Source organism: Salvelinus alpinus, chromosome 13, assembly GCF_045679555.1.
Source record: "Salvelinus alpinus chromosome 13, SLU_Salpinus.1, whole genome shotgun sequence".
Classification (NCBI taxonomy): domain Eukaryota; kingdom Metazoa; phylum Chordata; class Actinopteri; order Salmoniformes; family Salmonidae; genus Salvelinus; species Salvelinus alpinus.
In genome coordinates this window covers 55,205,299-55,223,645 of record NC_092098.1, presented here as the reverse complement: position 1 = coordinate 55,223,645, position 18,347 = coordinate 55,205,299, and the positions used below count along the sequence as shown (strand labels likewise).

The 18,347-nt window shown below is 45.0% G+C and overlaps 2 protein-coding genes across 2 annotated transcripts in view; both read right to left on the bottom strand.

Annotated features, from left to right (window-relative positions):
* Nucleotides 1–5,130, bottom strand: part of LOC139537943 (uncharacterized) — a 25,643-nt gene extending 20,513 nt beyond the window's left edge. Inside the window, exons 1-2 of the mRNA XM_071339846.1 lie at nucleotides 4,743–5,130; nucleotides 1–96 (exon numbers count right to left, since the gene is read on the bottom strand). The exon at nucleotides 1–96 is cut by the window's left edge and continues 89 nt beyond it. Of these exons, the coding sequence (XP_071195947.1) occupies nucleotides 1–96; nucleotides 4,743–4,868 (222 nt within the window). The 5' untranslated portion in view covers nucleotides 4,869–5,130. The remainder of the gene's footprint in view (nucleotides 97–4,742) is intronic.
* LOC139537942 (mucin-2-like) overlaps nucleotides 1–18,347 on the bottom strand; it is a 258,502-nt gene that overhangs the window by 20,513 nt on the left and 219,642 nt on the right. The window lies entirely within an intron of this gene.

Below are 18,347 nucleotides of genomic sequence, written 5' to 3'. Positions count from 1 at the left end.
TGTCTGACCCATTATCATGACCTGATTCGCACAGTCCTCGGTGGTACACAACCATGTACCACAACTTGTGAAGGCTGTCTTGTAATGGACGTCCACCTGCGACGACACAATTCATTAAACTTGTTATGGCTGCAGGGGGCGTATTGAAAAACTGGAAAATATGTGCAAATTTTCAAACGGCCTCTTAATCAATTTTTGCTCTTACAATATGCATATTGTTATTACTATTGGATAGAAAACAGTCTCTAGTTTCTAAAACCGTTTTAATTATTTCTCTAAGTGGAACAGAACTATTTTTACAGTCCATTTCCTATCCGGAAGTGAGATTTCCAAAATCGATGTCGCTCTTCGAGCCCTTGTCTATAAAAGGGCATGTCACTTAGGACTGTAGAAACACGTCATACGCCTTCCTCTGGGTGTCATGCGGAAGTGAGAGTTGAAATCAGTTGATTATCTCGTCCTGTATTTGAACACAGCCTCTTTGAGTGTTGCGCAGTTTATTTTTCTTTCTGGGCGCGAAGTAGCACCTGGACTCGGCTCCTGGAAAACACTCTGTAAAGGTGAATATGATCTCTGGCTTAGATTTTATTTGATACATGTCACAATATCATCCTAAAGTATGTTATTTCAATATACTTTAATTATATTATTGAAATGTTTTCTGGACTTTAGACGTGATGCGACGCAATAATTTTTTCAAGATGGAGAGGTTAGCGTCGCACTGCCAGTGTGCTTGCTAATTCAAGAGGGAAATTGTTCGTTCTGGATCGAAATAAAGACGTTTCTGAACAAAGGACCCCTTGGAGAACATTCTGATGGAAGATCCACAAAGATAAGGACCCAATTTGGGATGCTTTTTCATATATCTGTCGAACTGTGCTAACGCTACCGTTTGACTAGAATCAATGTTGCTGTGTGCTAGCTATTGTAGTAAGCTAATATAACGATATATTGTGTTTTCGCTGTAAAACACTTCAACAATCGGAAATATTGTCTGTATTCACAAGATATTTGTCTTTCATTAGCTATCCACCATATATTTGTCTGAAATGTTTTATGATGAGTAATTAGGTAGTTGACGTTGGTGTCTATTTTCTCTGGCTACTCCCGTGCGATTTCTGACTGTAGCTATGATGGTAGCAGTAATGTAAAACTGATTTATAGCTAAAATATGCAATTTTTTTGAACAAAACATAGATTTATTGTGTAACATGTTATAGGACTGTCATCTGAGGTAGTTTTTTCTAGGTTATTTAGGTTGGTTCTAGGTTAGTTAGGTTGGCTTGTGCATGCTACTTGCATCCTACTTGTGCTGTGAAAAATGTCTGTCCTCTTTTTTATTTGGTGGTGAGCTAACATAAATATATGTGGTGTTTTCTCTGTTAAACATTTAAAAAATCAGACATGTTGGCTGGATTGACAAGATGTTTATCTTTCAAATGCTGTATTGGACTTGTTAATGTGTGAAAGTTAAATATTTAAAAAAAATAGATTTCGAATTTCGCGCCCTGCATTTGAGCTGGATGTTGTCATAGGTGTACCGGTGTCGGGCTGCAGCCATAATTAATAACCTCTGATCATCCTCATCAGAAAAGCTGACTAGCATAGCTTAGCCTAGCCTAGCGCCACAGGGATATCATATAATATAATTTCATGAAATCACAAGTCCAATACAGCAAATGAAAGATAAACATCTTGTGAATCCAGCCAACATTTCCGATTTTTAAAATGTTTTACAGCGAAAACACAATATATATTTATGTTAGCTCACCACAATAGCCCAAAACACAACGCCATTTTTTCACCGTAAAGATAGCTTTCACAAAACCCACAAATAGAGATAAAATTAATCACTAACCTTTGAACAACTTCATCAGATGACAGTCTTATGACATCATGTTATACAATACATTTATGTTTTGTTCGAAAATGTGCATATTTATAGCTACAAATCTGGGTTTTACAACGCAGCCATCGTCACAAATAGCACCAAAATGTCCGGAGAAATTTTGGAGAGTCACGTAATCTAACAGAAAAACTCATCATAAACTTTGCTGAAAAATACATGTTGGACAAATAATTAAAGATACACTGGTTCTTAATGCAATCGCTGTGTTAGATTTAAAAAAATAACTTTAGTAAAAAGCACAGCATACAATAATCTGAGACAGCGCTCAGCCATTCTCCGCCATGTTGGAGTCCACATAGTCAACAAAAATACGAAATAACATCATAAATATTCTCTTACCTTTGATGAACTTTCATCAGAATGCAGTGCCAGGAGTCCTAGTTCCACAATAAATCGTTGTTTTGTTTTAGAATGTCCATTTCTTCTGTCGAATTAGCAACTTTGGCTAGCATAATGGTGCTCACGTGTCCATGAACGTTAGGCGCATGGAATGAAAAATTCCAAAAGTCATAATAAAAGTCGAATAAACTGGTCAAACTCAGTTGAAAATCCATCTTTATGATGTTTTTCTCATATGTATCCAAAAATGTCCCAGACGGAGCATTTCTTCGTGTCTACCTAACGCATTGCAGAAAATGACATGGTGCTCCCAGGTGCGCAGCAAAATACTGCCAATATGGCTGACCTGTCACTCCAAAAGCTCTCATTCGGTCCCACATCAGGCCAGACACCTCATTCCACGTTCTACTGCCTGTTGACATCTAGTGGAAGGCGTATGAAGTGCATACATATCCATAAATACAAGGCAATTGAATAGGCAAGGCCTGTCACAGAGACCCATTTCAGAATTATCACTTCCTGTTTGGAACTTTGCCTGCCAAATGAGTTCTGTTTTACTCACAGATATAATTCAAACAATTTTAGAAACTTCAGAGTGTTTTCTATCCAATAGTAATAATAATATGCATATCATATGATCTAGAACAGAGTACGAGGCCGTTAAATTTGGGCACTATTTTTTCCCAAAGTGGAAATGGCACCCCCTATTAAGAAGAAGTTTTAAACCACCACTTCAGACACAATGCAAGACTGCTGTCTTTAACGAGTGTGCAACAAAGACAAATGTTTTCTTTGGTAAGGAGGGTAAGAGAACCAGGAGGAGCAAGGCATTCTTCATATAGCTAAATGCCTTTATCATTATGGTACGTTCAATAGTACAGAACATTCTAAACTCTGATGCATTTCATCCTTTGTCAGGGGTTACAATGATTCAACAAGCCTTCTGTAGAGAACAAACCATGTTACAACAAGACTTCTGTAGAGAACAAACCATGTTCCATCAAAGCCTGATTGGAGAGGGAGTGGTTAGGGACAACATAATCATTGGTGGACAAAGCTTGGTTATCAACAACAGGCAAAATCAACTCAAAACAACACTTAGGTATCAACAGTAGATATTATCATTTCAAAACAAAACCTCGTTATCAACAATAGATATTATCAATTCAAAACAACACTTAGTTATCAACAACAGAGAAAATCAATTTCAAATTGTGAAATAGATATAAGATTTTTTATTGTTTATTTAAGTAGCCAAGTCAGTTAAGGACAAAGTGCTGTTTTCAATGACACCCTAGGAACAATGGGTTAACTGCCTTGTTCAGGGGAACAGTGGGTTAACTGCCTTGTTCAGGGGCAGAACGACATATTTTTACCTTACCCCACTGATCCTAGACCGTCATTGAAAATAAGAATTTGTTCTTAACTGACTATCCTAGTTAAATATTTCCAAGCTGATTGGACCAATCAGGAACACTCATAACCTCTTGGTGTGTTTTTAGAATAATGTTTTTTGTAATTGATTCTCTGAATTTTCAAGTTTTGTGGTGGCCGCATCATGTTATGGGTATTCTTGTCACCGGCAGGGACTGGGGAGTTTGTCAGGATCAAAAGAAATATGAAGAAGGACAGTTAGAGGGAAATACCTCAGTCTTCTGAAAACAATGGGATAGCTTTATATTCAGCGAGACATTTACACATAATAAAGTCACTCCAGAATGGTTTTATTGAGCTTGAGCACTTTGTGTTACCCAAAGATTTGTGCCAAGTTGGTAGAATCTTGAAAAGTTGGTAAAGAAAATGTACAACTGTAATGGCTGTAAAAAGAGCTTCCACCAGTCTGGAGTCCATTTTACAAGCCTCTTGAGCTAAGAATAGGTTAGCAAAACCCCCAGTAATTTACAAAAGTTGCTATTAAATGTTTCTTTTTAACAGGTCATTTTGGAAATCTATGGAAACATTGGTAATTTAAATATGTTTTCAGATTTGTTTTCATATTCTTTATATCTATTTCCATGTTTTTCATAACTTTCTAATAGATAGACCATGTAGTTCAGTAGAAAATAGCCCAATGAAAACCATCTATTCAACATAATTACCAATTCACTATTGACTTTTAGTCATGACTGTGACTGGCGCCAGTTCGGCACTAAAACAATTACATCAAAGATCAACAAAGATATATTGATAAATATACAGGATATTCAATGCTGAAACACTCAATTGATGGGTTATATTTAGGATAATGTTAAATGTCTCGCTTTTTGTGACTTTTACTTTCAGTTCTGTACACCAGCTTCAAACAGCTGAAAATACTATGTTGTTGGTTATTGAAAATATATTTCACAGCAGTTTAGATCTACACTATACATGCTTGTTGTGTCACGAACTGAAATTAAGCAAACTATTAGAATTGTAGCAACCAGGAAATGACAGAGTGATTTCTGCTTAGTGCATCTTTAATAGGAAGCATCAACATTGTCATTGGTCTCACCCTGTATGTTCCGTCTGGGTTGGTCCCTATGAAGTTGAAGGTCGTGGTTCCTCCTAAGGAACGGGGGGCCCCGGAGCAGGAGACCAGCAGCAGCAGAAGTAGTAGTGAGGACTGGGAGGGAGACATGGTGTCTGTCTGTTTCTGTATCTCTGTGTCTCTGTCTGAGTCTCTCTGAGTACTGACTGTGCTTTAATAGATACATGTACAGTAGAGGCACATGCGTACTTTAACCTGCAAGCACACTGAACTGCCCACACAGACAGTCCTCCTATAGCTCCTTCCACCAGCCTGCTCTGACACACACACACACACACACACATTTACACACAAACACACCACACACCACACACCACACACCACACACCACACACCACAAACACACACCACAAACACACGGAAGCACACTGAACTGCATTCACACATGAACACTCACACAAGCATGTAAACACATTAGCACACACACACACCTGCCAGTGGAGGCTGGTGGGAGGAGCTAGAAGGACGGGCTCATTGTAATGGCTGGAATAAATGGAATGGAATCAGACACATCAAACATCAAACATGGAAACCACAGTGAGTTTTCCATCTATTCCATTCCAGCCATTCCTCCTATAGCTCCTCCCACCAGCCTGCTCTGAGACACACACACACACACACACACACACACACACACACATTTACAGAAGCACTGTGCATTATGAGTCACTCTCAGAAGCAGACTAACACGTTTTAATTACCAGATGGACAATGGAATCCCGATGTGGTAAAAGATTGTTGTTTGTAACTTGATAAGATTCATGGCAAGATACCAGAGCAGACTTGAAGGCATCATGGCAGCCACCTGGGCACCGGTTGAACATTGGTTCAATGAAATGACGTGGAACCAAGGTGGAGATGAATTGACGTCTGTGCCCAGTGGGAGGTGGTCCTGGAACACAGTCAGGAGTTCAATGAAAAATATACTTTTGTTTGTTGCTAACTTTGCATTACATAGATTCATCACAAACACAACATACAAAATATATAATTACAATAATAAACAACTTAAATAACATTTTACAATGTTACATGTGCAGGGAAGATTGTTAAATGGCAACATCAGACCAATAACGTATAGAAACCCAGTAACTGACACTACCTGACAGTAGCAGACAGTAGCAGACAGTAGCAGACAGTAGCAGACAGTAGCAGACAGTAGCAGACAGTAACATACAGTAGCAGAGAGTAACAGACAGTAGCAGAGTAACAGACAGTACCAGACAATAACAAACAGTACCAGACAGTAACAGGCAGTAACAGGCAGTATCAGACAGTATCAGACAGTAACAGACAGTAACAGACAGTAACAGACAGTAACAGAGTAACAGACAGTAGCAGAGTAACAGACAGTACCAGACGATAACAGACAGTAGCAGAGAGCAGCAGACAGTAGCAGAGTAACAGACAGTAGCAGACAGTAGCAGGCAGTAGCAGGCAGTAGCAGACAGTAGCAGACAGTAGCAGACAGTAGCAGACAGTACCAGGCAGTAGCAGATAGTACCAGGCAGTAGCAGGCAGTAGCAGGCAGTAGCAGATAGTAGCAGACAGTAGCAGACAGTAGCAGACGGTAACAGACGGTAACAGACGGTAACAGACGGTAGCAGACGGTAGCAGACGGTAGCAGACGGTAGCAGACGGTAACAGACGGTAGACGGTAACAGACGGTAACAGACAGTAGCAGACAGTAGCAGACAGTAGCAGACAGTAGCAGACAGTAACAGACAGTAGCAGACAGTAGCAGACAGTAGCAGACAGTAACAGTAAAAGTATTTCTACTGACCATAGCTTTCAGTTACTGCTGATTTCTTTCTTCTTCTCTACTTCAACTCTCCTCTCTCCCCTTCTCTCCTCTTCAACTCCCCTCTCTCTCCTTCTCTCCCCTTCAATTCTCCTCTCTTTTTCTCTCCCCTTCAACTCTCCTCTCTCTCCTCTCCTCTCCCCTTCAACTCTCCTCTCTCCCTCTCCCCTTCAACTCGCCTCTCTCTCCTTCTCACCCCTTCAACTCTCCTCTCTCTCCTTCTCACCCCTTCAACACTCCTCTCTCCTTTTCTGCTCTTCTTCTCTCCTTCTATCTCCTTCTCTCCACTTCAACTCTCTCTCTCTCTTCTTTCCTTCTCTCTCCTCTCCCCTTAAACTCTGCTCTCTCTCCTCCTCTCCCCTTCAACTCTCTCTCTCTTCTCTCTCTCCTTCTCTCTCCTTCTCTCCCCTTAAACTCTCTCTCTCCTTCTCTTTCCTCCCCCCTTATCTCTCCTCTCTCTCCTCTCTCTCCTTCTCAACCCTTCAACTCTCCTCTCTCTCCTTCAACTCTCCTCGTATCTCTCTCTCCTCTGTCTAGATCTCCAGCCTGCATTGAGGCATGTCTTTGGCAGAGCCAGCAGAGTTGCTGCTGGTAAGGGACCAGTTTGACTGTGAGTTGGCATGTCTGGGGTAACAGACAGCAGCAGACAGCAGCAGACAGCAGCAGACAGCAGCAGACAGTAGCAGACAGTAGCAGACAGTAGCATATAGATACAGACAGAAGCAGACAGTAACTTACAGTAGCAGACAGCAGCAGACAGTAGCAGACAGTAGCAGACAGTAGCAGACAGTAGCAGACAGTAGCAGGCAGTAGCAGGCAGTAGCAGGCAGTAACTGACAGTAGCAGACAGAAGCAGACAGTAACAAACAGTAACAAACAGTAACAGACAGTAGTGTACAGTAACAGACAGTAGTGTACAGTAACAGACAGTAACAGACAGTAACAGACAGTAACAGACAGTAACAGACAGTAACATACAACAACAGACAGTACCAGACAGTAACAGACAGTAGCAGACAGTAGCAGACAGTAGCAGACAGTAGCAGACAGTAGCAGACAGTAGCAGACAGTAGCAGACAGCAACAGACAGTAGCAGACAGTAGCAGACAGTAGCAGACAGAAGCAGACAGTAACAGACAGAAGCAGACAGTAACAGACAGTAGTGTACAGTAACAGACAGTAACAGACAGTAACAGACAGTAGCAGACAGTAGCAGACAGACAGTAACAAACAGTAACAGACAGTAACAGACAGTAGTGTACAGTAGCAGACAGTAACAGACAGTAACAGACAGTAGCAGACAGTAACAAACAGTAACAGACAGTAACAGACAGTAGTGTACAGTAGCAGACAGTAACAGATAGTAGCAGACAGTAACAGACAGTAAGACAGTAACAGACAGTAACAGACCGTAACATACAACAACAGACAGTACCAGACAGTAACAGACAGCAGCAGACAGTAGCAGACAGTAGCAGACAGTAGCAGATAGTAGCAGACAGCAACAGACAGTATCAGCCAGTAGCAGACAGTAGCAGACAGTAACAAACAGTAACAGACAGTAACAGACAGTAACAGACAGTAACAGACAGTAACAGACAGTAACAGACAGTAACAGACAGTAGTGTACAGTAACAGACAGTAACAGACAGTAACAGACAGTAGCAGACAGTAACAGACAGTAACAGACAGTAGCAGACAGTAGCAGACAGTAGCAGACAGTGACAGACAGTGACAGACAGTAACAGACAGTAACAGACAGTAACAGATAGTAACAGATAGTAACAGACAGTAACAGACAGTAACAGACAGTAACAGACAGTAACAGACAGTAACAGACAGTAGCAGACAGTAGCAGACAGTAGCAGACAGTAGCAGACAGTAACAGACAGTAACAGACAGTAACAGACAGTAACAGGCAGTAGCAGACAGTAGCAGACAGTGACAGACAGTGACAGACAGTAACAGACAGTAACAGACAGTAACAGACAGTAACAGATAGTAACAGACAGTAACAGACAGTAACAGACAGTAACAGACAGTAACAGACAGTAACAGACAGTAACAGACAGTAGCAGACAGTAGCAGACAGTAGCAGACAGTATCAGACAGTAGTGTACAGTAGCAGACAGTAACAGACAGTAACAGGCAGTAGCAGACAGTTACATACAGTAGCAGACAGTAGCAGACAGCAACAGACAGTGGCAGACAGTGGCAGACAGTAACAAACAGTAACAGACAGTAGTGTACAGTAGCAGACAGTAACAGACAGTACCAGACAGTGACAGACAGTAACAGGCAGTAGCAGACAGTACCAGACAGTAACATACAACAGACAGTAACACACAGTAGCAGACAGCAGCAGACAGTAGCAGACAGTAGCAGACAGTAGCAGACAGTAGCAGACAGTAACAGACAGTAACATACAACAACAGACAGTAACAGACAGTAGCAGACAGCAACAGACAGTAGCAGACAGTAACAGACAGTAGCAAACAGTAACAGACAGCAACAGACAGCAGCGGACAGTAGCGGACAGTAGCGGACAGTAACAAACAGTAGCAGTAAAAGTCTTTCTGCTGACCACAGCTTTCAGTTACTGCTGATTTCTTTATTCTTCTCTACTTCAACTCTCCTCTCTCTCTTTCTCTCTCCTTCAACTCTCCTCTCTCCTTCTCCTCTCCTTCTTTCTCCTTCTCTCTCCTTAAACTCTCTTCTCTCTCTCCTTCTCTCTCTCCTCTCTCCTTCTCTCCCCTTCAACTCTCCTCTCTCTTTCTCTCACCCCCCGTATCTCTCCTTCTCTCTCCTTCTCACCCCTTCAACTCTCCTCGTATCTCTCTCTCCTTTGTCTAGATCTCCAGCCTGCATTGATGCATGTCTTTGACAGAGCCAGCAGAGTTGCTGCTGGTAAGGGACCAGTTTGACTGTGTGTTGACATGTCTGTCTGGCAGTGAGGCATGTCTTTGACAGAGCCAGCAGAGTTGCTGCTGATAAGGGACCAGTTTGACTGTGCATTAGGATGTCTGTAGTTGAGGACTTGGTGGACTGTATGTCCTTTAGGGTTAGGTTTTACTTAGCACTATGTGCTCTCTCCCAGCTGCTTGTAAGAGCACAGATGACAGACAGGCAGGATTCCAGTTGAGGTTGTTTAATGAGGCTGATTCACATAGAGCAGTAACGGCAGAGCACAGCAAGGTGTCTGGCTTGACAACTGTGTTAACTAAGAGTGTGTGTGGTTCTGAAAAGGGGGAAATTAAATACAATAGTAAATGGAAGGTATAAGCTTTATACAACCTCCGATTACATAAGCTATGAATAATACGGCTTCAATTGGTTAACTGCTGCACAGGGCAATACAACCTAACAACATGGCTGTGGCTTCACTAATGAATGATCAGAGGAGTGCAACTACACAGAACTACTGGGGTGGGTATAATTGGTGGAACGTTCCAACTACACAGCACTACCGGGGTGGGTATAATTGGTGGAACGTTCCAACTACACAGCACTACTAGGGTGGGTTATTGGTGGAACGTTCCAACTACACAGCACTACTGGGGTGGGTATAATTGGTGGAACGTTCCAACTACACAGCACTACTGGGGTGGGTATAATTGGTGGAACGATCCAACAGGAATCTGTTCCGAAAACTTGCAAACAGACACTTACAAAGTTGTATAGCGTTAGAATGAGATACCGGGTAGGGAGGAGTGGGTTATGTAATTAGGTTTTCACTCACCATGTATAGTTGTAGAATGAGATACCGGGTAGAGAGGAGTGGGTTATGTAATTAGGTTTTCACTCACCATGTATAGTGTTATATGCTTTGACCTAGTTCAGTCAACCTCAAGCAGCGCCACTCACTACAGCTGCTTTTGAAGAACTTTCCATTCATTTGTGGTTTACATTCCGACTTTACGTTCCGACTTTACGTTCCGACTTTACATTCCGACTTTACATTCCGACTTTACATTCCGACTTTACATTCCGACTTTACATTCCGACTTTACATTCTGACTTGTTAATGTGTCTTCATTGGATATATTTAATAGTGTCTAATAAAGAATAACAATTTATGTCAAGCATCCATCTGTTTTAAGGTTATTGTGTGTGTGTGTGTGTGTGGTGTAGTTCCTCTTGATGTCCACTAGGTGTCAGCATGGTCTCCATATTGTTACACCAGGTTCACAACGTTTTCATGTGTCATAGTGTTCCTTTCAAGATCAGTTGTAAATTACTTAAGTAAAAATTATTTAAAGTTCTCTACTATGTTCCCGAATATACAAATATATGTGTCTCTGTGTGTGTGTGTGGGGTGTGTGTGTGGTGTCTCCCGACCCCTCCTGTCTCTGCCTCCAGTACTTATGCTGCAGTAGTTTATGTGCTCTCTAATTCTCTCTTTCTCTCTTTCTTCCTCGCTCTCGGAGGACCTGAGCCCTAGGACCATTCATCAGGACTACCTGGCATGATGACTCCTTGCTGTCCCCAGTCCACCTGGCCTTGCTGCTGTTCCAGTTTCAACTGTTCTGCCTGCGGCTATGGGACCCTGACCTGTCCACCGGACGTGCTACCTGTCCCAGACCTGCTGTTTTCAACTCTCTAGAGACAGCAGGAGCGGCAGAGATACTCTTAATGATCGGCTATGAAAAGCCAACTGACATTTACTCCTGAGGTGCTGACTTGCTACACCCTCAACAACTACTGTGATTATTATTATTTGACCATGCTGGTCATTTATGAACATTTTAACATCTTGGCCATGTTCTGTTATAATCTCCACCCGGCACAGCCAGAAGAGGACTGGCCACCCCTCATAGCCTGGTTCCTCTCTAGGTTTCTTCCTAGGTTTTGGCCTTTCTAGGGAGTTTTTCCTAGCCACCGTGCTTCTACACCTACATTGCCTGCTGTTTGGGGTTTTAGGCTGGGTTTCTGTACAGCACTTTGAGATGTCAGCTGATGTACGAAGGGCTATATAAATAAATTTGATTTGATTTTGATTTGATTTGTGTGTCACAGGGAAGACATCCTCCTCCCTCATGTGGTATCCTTTCTGCAAGCTCATGCAGACATGATCCTCCAGCATGACAATGCCACCAGCCATACTGCTCGTTCTGAGCGTGATTTCTTGCAAGACAGGAATGTCAGTGTTCTGCCATGGCCAACGAAGAGCCCGGATCTCAATCCCATTGAGCACGTCTGGGACCTGTTTTATCGGAGGGTGAGGGCTAGGGCCATTCCCCCCAGAAATGTCCGGGAGCGTGCCTTGGTGGATCAGTGGGGTAACATCTCACAGCAAGAACTGGCAAATCTGGTGCAGTCCACGCTAGCGTCCCACCTCGACAACATCCGGTGAAATTGCAGACTGCGAAATTAAAAAAAATCGTAATATTAAACATTCATGAAAATACAAGTGTCATATATGATTCTTTAGCTTAGAATCTTGGTAATCGAAAAGCTTTGTCCGATTTTCAATAGGCTTTACGGAGAAAGCATTTGATCGTCTGAGGACAGCGCCTCACCTACTTCCTGCATTAACATACATGAAGGGAACATTTTGACATTTGCTGTATGGTTAGTGAGAAACACCATATTGCAAATGTACGGTCCACCAACGCGGCCGGCGCCGGGCCGTGCACGGGGGCGAAATCTTTCAGGAAGTCATCGAATATTCGCTTTCCGTTTTATAACATTTTAAAATGTTGGCCGTTTTTTCCGCTGTCCCGGTATATCCCACCAGAGGGCGAATGGAATCATATTGCAAATGTACAAAACATCACCAATCGCGACGTGGCCTTTTCTCCTGAAACGGAAAAGATTTCGAAGACGAAACTTGGTGAGCATAGGTTTGGCATAATGGGCAGTTGGCCCCGAACAAGATGGCGTCGAGGCCTCAACGCTTTTTGAGTTATGGCCATTTTTCTGGGATTAAAGGTCAAAAACGAAATTAGAGCACTAATTTGACCGCTTCACGTCAAAGTACATAAACCTACGGTGTCAGGAAAAAAAGAACCAGCCATTTATCGATCGTAATTGAAGAGAAATCGTACATGTACAATTGGTGATGTTCACAAAGAGTTTTTTTTCCCCAAAAAGGTTACAGATCCAGTTGCAGCGTGTTCAGACGAACATTTTTCAAGTGGGTCTCGAAGCTCTGCCAGAATTCTGTGATTTTATGAAATAACACACACTCATTTAACCCTCTGTAAATAAGTCAGTTCTTAACATAAAGACTTAAAACTCAATATTCTATAAGAGCCTACCCCAAGGAGGATATGTGTTCACTTTCAGCTTCCTGTGTCAACCACAAGTACCTTAAAATTGTGTCATAGGGGCTGTTTCAAAGGGTTAAAAAGGTCAGATCTTTTCAAAACTTCATATGTGTGATTAGGCAACCCTCATGAATTGTAAATCAGTAATTTCTCCCAACAGATGTCAAAGAAAAGCTCTCTCACACACAGCAAGGATGGAGTGACAAAGTGTGGTGCTTAAAGACACTCAGAGCCTGCAATGGCATTACCATAATCTCTAGGCTGTGCCGAGTTCAACGAGATGCCCCGCTTGACCGTAGCTCGCTCAGTCTGAGCACAGCGACAGTGAAAGGAAGAAGGCCCAAAATTAAGCCTGGCCCTAAATTTCAGGTGCTTTTGGGTGACAGTGGGAGAACCGTTAGGGTGAGAAGCACAATTCGACCTCAGGAACGTTCCTGAGGTCCTCCCGATCTGTGCAAGCCTAACCTTTACCGTGTGGCATTAACCCTTAACAGTTCAAAGAAGGTGTTTACATCAAACAGTTTGCATTGACTTCTCTCCCCATAGGAATACATTGCCTGCACCCCTAAATTCAACCTAAACCCTATGTGGGTTATCAATGTCTTATGAACCTGTCTTTGATGACAACCCATCAAGCCACTATGAGGTCTACCTGTGTCGATTCTAAGCGTCCTGGACTAACCGGAAGTGGTTAATGCAATCGCTGTGTTAGATTTTTAAAATTAACGTTGCTAGACATACAGTGTGCGTTACAGCCAGACCAGTGCCGCAATAATGGCGACCAAACACTTTTACATTTTTCCACATAAATACGGAATAACATCATAAATAGCTCTTACTTTTGGACGAGCTTCCATCAGAATCTTGGGCAAGTTGTCCTTTGTCCAAAATAATCGTTGCACGGTTGTAAAACGTCCTCTTCACCTTTGGAATTAGCAGCTAACAATAGCTATGTCGCACAGACATGCCATAATCGTTAAAGCGCAATAAGGAAATACCGAAAATAGCAATATACTCGCATAAACTGATATAACTCGGTTTAAAATAACTTCGTTATGATGTTTCTAACACTTATATCGAATTAAATCACAGACGGATATACATAAGGCCTAAAACGAGAGCGTTTGATTACGATGTCCTCCTCTGCGTCTTGACGAAAGTCGAAAAGAGCGGACACTGCATGCCATGGCGTTTTATAAGCTCTGAGATCTACGTAGAAGCTCCATTCCACTTCTCATTGGTTACTGACATCCAGGGGAAGGCGGGTGCAGTTCATGACGACCCATAGGATGCATACAGAGTTTTAAACTGATCCTAGAACAGATTCAACATTTTCAGATTTTGCAGTACCTATCAGGAATTTCGCTGCCAAACGAGTTCTGTTTCACTCAGAGAAATAATTCAAACGGTTTTAGAAACTAGAGAGTGTTTTCTCTCCAATAGTAATAATAATATGCATATTGTACGAGCAAGAATTGAGTACGAGGCAGTTTAATTTGGGAACGCTAAATGTCGAAGTTGAAACAGCACCCCCTGTAGTGTCAAGAGGTTTTTAATTTGGGAACAAATTTTTTTCAAAGTGTAAACAGCACCCCCTATTGAGAAAAGGTTATTAACTGTGAAAACAGTTTTTTTTCATCTCACAGTTTACAATGACATCTCTCCCCATAAGAATACATTGCCTGTTCCCCTAAATTCAACCTGAAGCCAATGTGGGTTATGAATGATTAACTTCTTATTTTACATAGGTTTAAAGATTAACTTCTTGTGAATCCAACCACGGTGTCAGATTTAAAAAAATACTTTACGGCGAAAGCATACCTTACGATTATTTGAGAACATAGATGTCCTTACACAGCTCTCTGGTCTTGGCCATTGTGGAGAGGTTGGAGTCTGTTTGATTGAGTGTGTGGACAGGTGTCTTTTATACAGGTAACGAGTTCAAACAGGTGCAGTTAATACAGGTAATGAGTGGAGAACAGGAGGGCTTCTTAAAGAAAAACTAACAGGTCTGTGAGAGCCGGAATTCTTACTGGTTGGTAGGTGATCAAATACTTATGTCATGCAATAAAATGCAAATTAATTACTTAAAAATCACATTCTGGATTTTTGTTTTAGATTCCGTCTCTCACGGATGAAGTGTACCTATGATAAAAATGACAGACCCCTACATGCTTTGTAAGTAGGAAAACCTGCAAAATCGGCAGTGTATCAAATACTTGTTCTCCCCACTGTATTAATTTGGGCTATTTTCATCCCTTTCCTGGGTAGCTTATCAGACATCATATGGAAAATAGCAAACAAGCAAGAGAAAGAAAATACATTCAGCAGTCCATTAATCCATTGGTGTGTGTGTGCTGTTGGGTTGAAGCTACGAACCCATAGGCTTGGTTCTCTCATCCCTTCCAGGCTTCTGGGATGGGGGACAATGAGCCTGTCATAGCGGATGTAAGCAATGTCCCCACGCGCTCTGGCAGCTTTCATGGCTGGGATCAGCTCTTTCCTCTTCTGGTGCACAGCTTCAGGATAGTCCTCGTTGAGGAAGATATATGTTCCTCTCAAGTTCTTGGCTCTTTCCAGAACAGGTACCTTGTCCTTGAACCTTGAACCTTGAACCCAGGCTTCAGGACAATGAGCCGGTCACCTGGACCGGTGGTGGGTTTTCCAGTCCCAGGCTTCAGGACAATGAGCCTGTCACCTGGACCGGTGGTGGGGTTTCCAGTCCCAGGCTTCAGGACAATGAGCCGGTCACCTGGACCGGTGGTGGGGTTTCCAGTCCCAGGCTTCAGGACAATGAGCCTGTCACCTGGACCGGTGGTGGGGTTTCCAGTCCCAGGATTCAGGACAATGAGCCTGTCACCTGGACCGGTGGTGGGTTTTCCAGTCCCAGGCTTCAGGACAATGAGCCTGTCACCTGGACCGGTGGTGGGTTTTCCAGTCCCAGGCTTCAGGACAATGAGCCTGTCACCTGGACCGGAGGTGGGTTTTCCTGTCCCAGGCTTCAGGACAATGAGCCTGTCACCTGGACCGGTGGTGGGGTTTCCAGTCCCAGGCTTCAGGACAATGAGCCGTTCACCTGGACCGGTGGTGGGGTTTCCAGTCCCAGGTTTTAGGACAATGAGCCTGTCACCTGGACCGGTGGTGGGGTTTCCAGTCCCAGGCTTCAGGACAATGAGCCTGTCACCTGGACCGGTGGTGGGTTTTCCAGTCCCAGGCTTCAGGACAATGAGCCGGTCACCTGGACCGGTGGTGGGGTTTCCAGTCCCAGGCTTCAGGACAATGAGCCTGTCACCTGGACCGGTGGTGGGGTTTCCAGTCCCAGGCTTCAGGACAATGAGCCTGTCACCTGGACCGGTGGTGGGTTTTCCAGTCCCAGGCTTCAGGACAAAGAGCCGGTCACCTGGACCGATGGAGGGTTTTCCAGTCCCAGGCATCACAATGAGCCTGTCACCTGGACCGGTGGTGGGGTTTCCAGTCCCAGGCTTCACAATGAGCCGGTCACCTGGACCGGTGGTGGGTTTTCCAGTCCCAGGCTTCAGGACAAAGAGCCTGTCACCTGGACCGGTGGTGGGTTTTCCAGTCCCAGGCTTCACAATGAGCCGGTCACCTGGACCGGTGGTGGGGTTTCCAGTCCCAGGCTTCAGGACAATGAGCCTGTCACCTGGACCGGTGGTGGGTTTTCCAGTCCCAGGCTTCAGGACAATGAGCCTGTCACCTGGACCGGTGGTGGGTTTTCCAGTCCCAGGCTTCAGGACAATGAGCCTGTCACCTGGACCGGTGGTGGGTTTTCCAGTCCCAGGCTTCAGGACAATGAGCCGGTCACCTGGATCGGTGGTGGGTTTCCCAGTCCCAGGCTTCAGGACAATGAGCCGGTCACCTGGACCGGTGGTGGGTTTTCCAGTCCCAGGCTTCAGGACAATGAGCATGTCACCTGGACCGGTGGTGGGTTTTCCAGTCCCAGGCTTCAGGACAATGAGCCGGTCACCTGGATCGGTGGTGGGTTTCCCAGTCCCAGGCTTCAGGACAATGAGCCGGTCACCTGGACCGGTGGTGGGTTTTCCAGTCCCAGGCTTCAGGACAATGAGCCTGTCACCTGGACCGCTGGTGGGGTTTCCAGTCCCATGCTTCAGGACAATGAGCCGGTCACCTGGACCGGTGGTGAGTTTTCCAGTCCCAGGCTTCAGGACAATGAGCCGGTCACCTGGACCGGTGGTGGGGTTTCCAGTCCCAGGCTTCAGGACAATGAGCTTGTTACCTGGACCGGTGGTGGGTTTCCAGTCCCAGGCTTCAGGACAATGAGCCGGTCACCTGGACCGGTGGTGGGGTTTCCAGTCCATAGGCTTCAGGACAATGAGCCTATCACCTGGACCGGTGGAGGGGTTTCCAGTCCCAGGCTTCACAATGAGCCTGTCACCTGGACCGGTGGTGGGGTTTCCAGTCCCAGGCTTCAGGACAATGAGCCGGTCACCTGGACCGGTGGTGGGGTTTCCAGTCCCAGGCTTCAGGACAATGAGCCGGTCACCTGGACCGGTGGTGGGTTTCCCAGTCCCAGGCTTCAGGACAATGAGCCGGTCACCTGGACCGGTGGTGGGGTTTCCAGTCCCAGGCTTCAGGACAATGAGCCTGTCACCTGGACCGGTGGTGGGTTTTCCAGTCCCAGGCTTCAGGACAATGAGCCTGTCACCTGGACCGGTGGTGGGTTTTCCAGTCCCAGGCTTCAGGACAATGAGCCTGTCACCTGGACCGGTGGTGGGTATTCCAGTCCCAGGCTTCAGGACAATGAGCCGGTCACCTGGACCGGTGGTGGGTTTCCCAGTCCCAGGCTTCAGGACAATGAGCCGGTCACCTGGACCGGTGGTGGGTTTTCCAGTCCCAGGCTTCAGGACAATGAGCCTGTCACCTGGACCGGTGGTGGGGTTTCCAGTCCCAGGCTTCAGGACAATGAGCCGGTCACCTGGACCGGTGGTGGGTTTCCCAGTCCCAGGCTTCAGGACAATGAGCCGGTCACCTGGACCGGTGGTGGGGTTTCCAGTCCCAGGCTTCAGGACAATGAGCCTGTTACCTGGACCGGTGGTGGGTTTCCAGTCCCAGGCTTCAGGACAATGAGCCGGTCACCTGGACCGGTGGTGGGGTTTCCAGTCCCAGGCTTCAGGACAATGAGCCTATCACCTGGACCGGTGGAGGGGTTTCCAGTCCCAGGCTTCACAATGAGCCTGTCACCTGGACCGGTGGTGGGGTTTCCAGTCCCAGGCTTCAGGACAATGAGCCGGTCACCTGGACCGGTGGTGGGGTTTCCAGTCCCAGGCTTCAGGACAATGAGCCTGTTACCTGGACCGGTGGTGGGTTTTCCAGTCCCAGGCTTCACAATGAGCCGGTCACCTGGACCGGTGGTGGGGTTTCCAGTCCCAGGCTTCAGGACAATGAGCCTGTCACCTGGACCGGTGGTGGGTTTTCCAGTCCCAGGCTTCAGGACAATGAGCCTGTCACCTGGACCGGTGG